This window comes from Pollicipes pollicipes, unplaced genomic scaffold (assembly GCF_011947565.3).
Source record: "Pollicipes pollicipes isolate AB1234 unplaced genomic scaffold, Ppol_2.1 Scaffold_4740;HRSCAF=5597_pilon_pilon_pilon, whole genome shotgun sequence".
NCBI lineage: Eukaryota > Metazoa > Arthropoda > Thecostraca > Pollicipedomorpha > Pollicipedidae > Pollicipes > Pollicipes pollicipes.
In genome coordinates, this window is record NW_023596545.1 from 33,082,902 (window position 1) to 33,086,251 (window position 3,350).

At 55.4% G+C, this 3,350-nt stretch overlaps 1 protein-coding gene across 1 annotated transcript; it reads right to left on the reverse strand.

The window, feature by feature from the left end:
- Nucleotides 1-739: 739 nt before the first annotated feature.
- Nucleotides 740-2,925, reverse strand: LOC119098241 (uncharacterized). The gene is made up of 4 exons (XM_037221167.1): nt 2,805-2,925; nt 1,850-1,963; nt 1,095-1,329; nt 740-801 (listed from the first exon to the last, which is right to left on the reverse strand). The coding sequence occupies exons 1-4, from the start codon at nt 2,898-2,900 to the stop codon at nt 740-742; spliced, it is 507 nt and encodes a 168-aa protein (XP_037077062.1). The 5' UTR covers nt 2,901-2,925.
- Nucleotides 2,926-3,350: the final 425 nt, after the last annotated feature.

Below are 3,350 nucleotides of genomic sequence, written 5' to 3' on the forward strand. Positions count from 1 at the left end.
AATGTATTGCTCCATACAAGTACAAACTGCAAATTGTCATTAGATTGCGGAAAATTACTACATGTAGCTTTCATCGCATTTCACCACGTGGTTTGCTTTAAAGAAGCTAGACCCCAGCTTTCCGGTTGAAAGTCCTAACGCAATACCATTGGTACAGATACACCAAACGATCTAGCCCACGTCCCCAAATGCAAACCCAAAACAGGTCCCAGATTCAAGTATGCACCCTAAAACAGACACGGCAAGCGACATTCCGGACCAGGATTCAAGCACGTATCAACATTCCTGAGATCCAACCAGCCCTGATGTTTTATGTGGTCACAGCACGAAAATAGCCCAATATTGCGGTAACATGCCATGGTCAGGAAACCCCTCCTGGTCCCAGTGGTGGTTACGAGCATATGATTTCACATGTCAGGAAACGAGCAGCCCTAAACGTGATGCATATTTGAGCATATCAGCTCAAATATGCATCGACTTTGACGGCGCGCATGCAAGACAGCCACAGGACGGACTACACGGCACACCTTCCATGCTCACCGATACCGTTCATCATGACAAGGCACGCCAGTGGGTCGTCGCCCGGGTTATACCCGCTCTGTGGCGTCGACTGCGCGGCTCGGCGTGTGGCTCCGATCTGCCCTCCACCGGCGACTGGGGCGTGCGGGTCTGAGACTCGGGCGGGAGGCGGGTGTCGGGGGTGCCGGCGTCCGCAGCCGGGCGCGAGCGAGGCCCCGCGCTAGGCGGCGCTGCTGGCTTGCTGGATGTCCCGGACGCCTTTGGCTGCGACGGACGACTTGTCTGGCCGGCGTTGAGGTCAGCAAGAAGCGACGGAGGACTGAGCCGACCTCCTTCCCGGCATCCGCCATCATGTCGGTAAAATTGGCCAAAACTGCGCAAACAGTTCGTCGTTTTCGGTCTTTCTGGTGCTTTTCCTTATCGTCTGACTTCGTTTTGTTCGGGTTTGCAGACGCATCCACAGTGTCTGGCTTCTTCTTCACCTTGGGAGCAGCGGTGTTCGTTTGGCCATTATTAAGACTGTCACTCGAGGAGGGCTTCGGTCGTCGGGGATAAACATAGATAACTTCTTTCACGGTCGACCCAAACCTTCGCGGTTGGCGTCTTCACGGATGGCGGCGGAATGACCGGCCGCAAGGGCGACTCGGTCGTGGCGATCGCAGCGTCCTCTTTCTCGACGTGTTTTGTGCTACGACCGTTAGGTGTCGGTACCACCGCGCCTGCCTCGGTGTCTGTCACTTGAGGGTGGGTCGCTGAGTGCTTGGTGGTTTTCGCGTTCCATTCAGCGGCTGACTTCGACTCAGATTTGCTCTGAAACGTGTTTGAATTTCAAAAGAAGGCACGCTGATGTCATGAAAACACAGCCGTGACTTACTGACCTGCGGATTGGGCGGATCGGGGCGCCTGAGAACGAATAGCGAAACGGAGCCGAAGGGCTTGGCCGATAACCATGTGACCGTTCTAATGCTTTGCCGTAAATATTCACGTCTATAGCTCAGTCAAGACAACGTTTTATCGTAAAATGCTCCACTGACGTAATCTCACCCAGAATCGAACGGCATTCGAAGACCTATGTCCTTGGCGAGCGGCACATATGTGAATTTGTTTCAATAAATTGCATTCCACTCAAGATTTGAGCATGAAATACATTGATGCATGGACGAAGTCAAACAGCCACCACGCTGCATAGACACATCTGGCGCATCAAAGGTATAATACCTTAACGGTCAGCAGGCAGCGGCAGCGAGCAGCGACAAAGTCGCATGGCGGCACCGTATGCCGGGACATACATCAGGGGTCTTAACCGCCCGAAAGGTTGGCGATCACTCACCGCCGTCTTCTCCCAGAGTGACAGCGGACCATCTCTGGTGACGAGGATCATGGCCAGCGTAACCGCCAGCGTCAGCATGAGGACCATGCAGAGCATCAGCAGGGCCCACAGACACTGCCGACATGGAGGCCCCGTCAGAACGGACGTTTGGTGTTCGGAAGGTCCCGGGATAGTTTTCAGAAACGCGCTGATTAGGATCGGAGGAGTATTTTATACAATGTTACGTGCCGCGAATACCGGGACAAGCTTCCAAACTAGTACATTTCGACTTCAGTGAGCAATGTGGTTCAGGAAAGCTTTCAGAACGCGAGGGTATAGTCGTATGTTTTCAATGGCATCAACTTTCCCATTTTGCCGAATGTCAGCGGTGATGCTCGGCAGAGCGAGAAAGGTCTGTGGGTCAGCGCTCGTATCTAGGACGCCTAGAACATTCACGACCATCGATGATGATGATGAGGACTAACATTAGAGGGCGTCGAGTACTCCCACTTAACTCAGAACCGAGGCAGTCACATTTTTTGGCAAGGTCAACACATACGCAACATCCGCGAGAAACACAACAGCTCAACAACTTCTCTGAAAAGACTTGAACGCTGGTTCTGATGTTCTCAAAGGACTCGGATGCTGATTCGTGCCTTCTCAAAGGGCTTGGATGGTGATTCGTATATTCTCAAAGGTTTGAATGCTGATTTATGCGCTCTCAAAGGACCTGGACGTTGACTCGTGCGTTTTCAAAGCACTTGGATGCTGATTGGCGCGTTCACAACACTGCGACGGGCGATCGGCCAAATACGGCACCACGCAGATCGATTGCAATCAGTTTGGGCGCGAACGTGTAAACTTCAAACTACTGCCCTTGTAGCAAACAGCAACAATATCGCGAACCCAGACCAACCCTGGTTCGGGAGTTCGCGTAACTCCACAGCCGGCTCAGCCTGGTCAGGCACAAACTCACTGCTTTGCTGGGCCTCGGAGGCGGCGGCTGCAGAGGGGGCGGCACCTGCTCCCCCTCCTCCGCCTTCTTCTGGACATCGTACAACGAGTGCTTCATGCGGGCAGCGGCGGCGCCGACGGCCGAGGACGTAGTGGCAGCCGGCGACCGGCGAGGTGGCGGCCGGCGCCCGGCCGCGTGCTGACGGCACGTGACGGACCGCGGTCGGCCACAATGTCAGGGCGCGCTGCGGCGGCGGTGCTGGTATTTACCGCGGCGAACGGCGCCAAAGGCAGGGCCGGCCGGCGCCAGGGGCAGGTGCAGGCTGCAGGCGGCCGCAGGCTTGCGTAGAGGCACGTGCCTGGCAGGCACGGCACGCGAGCCGGCCGTCGGCTGACGAAACCCGGAGGTCAAACAAGGTCAGCGACCAGAAACGTTCCGGGAGAGCGTGCAAGGTTCCTATGGCTAGAAGCGATTCGGTGCCCACGCGAATGGGAAAAACCTGCTCTCCGAGAGTTGCAACGGGAACACAGGAACGCACAGACCTTGAGTGCACAGTGCATACCCGTT

Coding starts and splice junctions, on each gene's coding strand:
- LOC119098241 (XM_037221167.1), bottom strand. CDS start 2,900: ATGAAGCACTCGTTGTACGATGTCCAGAAGAAGGCGGAGGAGGGGGAG. Junction 1,964..2,804: donor CTCCGAGGCCCAGCAAAGCA/GTGAGTTTGTGC, acceptor CCATGTCGGCAG/TGTCTGTGGGCCCTGCTGAT. Junction 1,330..1,849: donor CACTCTGGGAGAAGACGGCG/GTGAGTGATCGC, acceptor AACACGTTTCAG/AGCAAATCTGAGTCGAAGTC.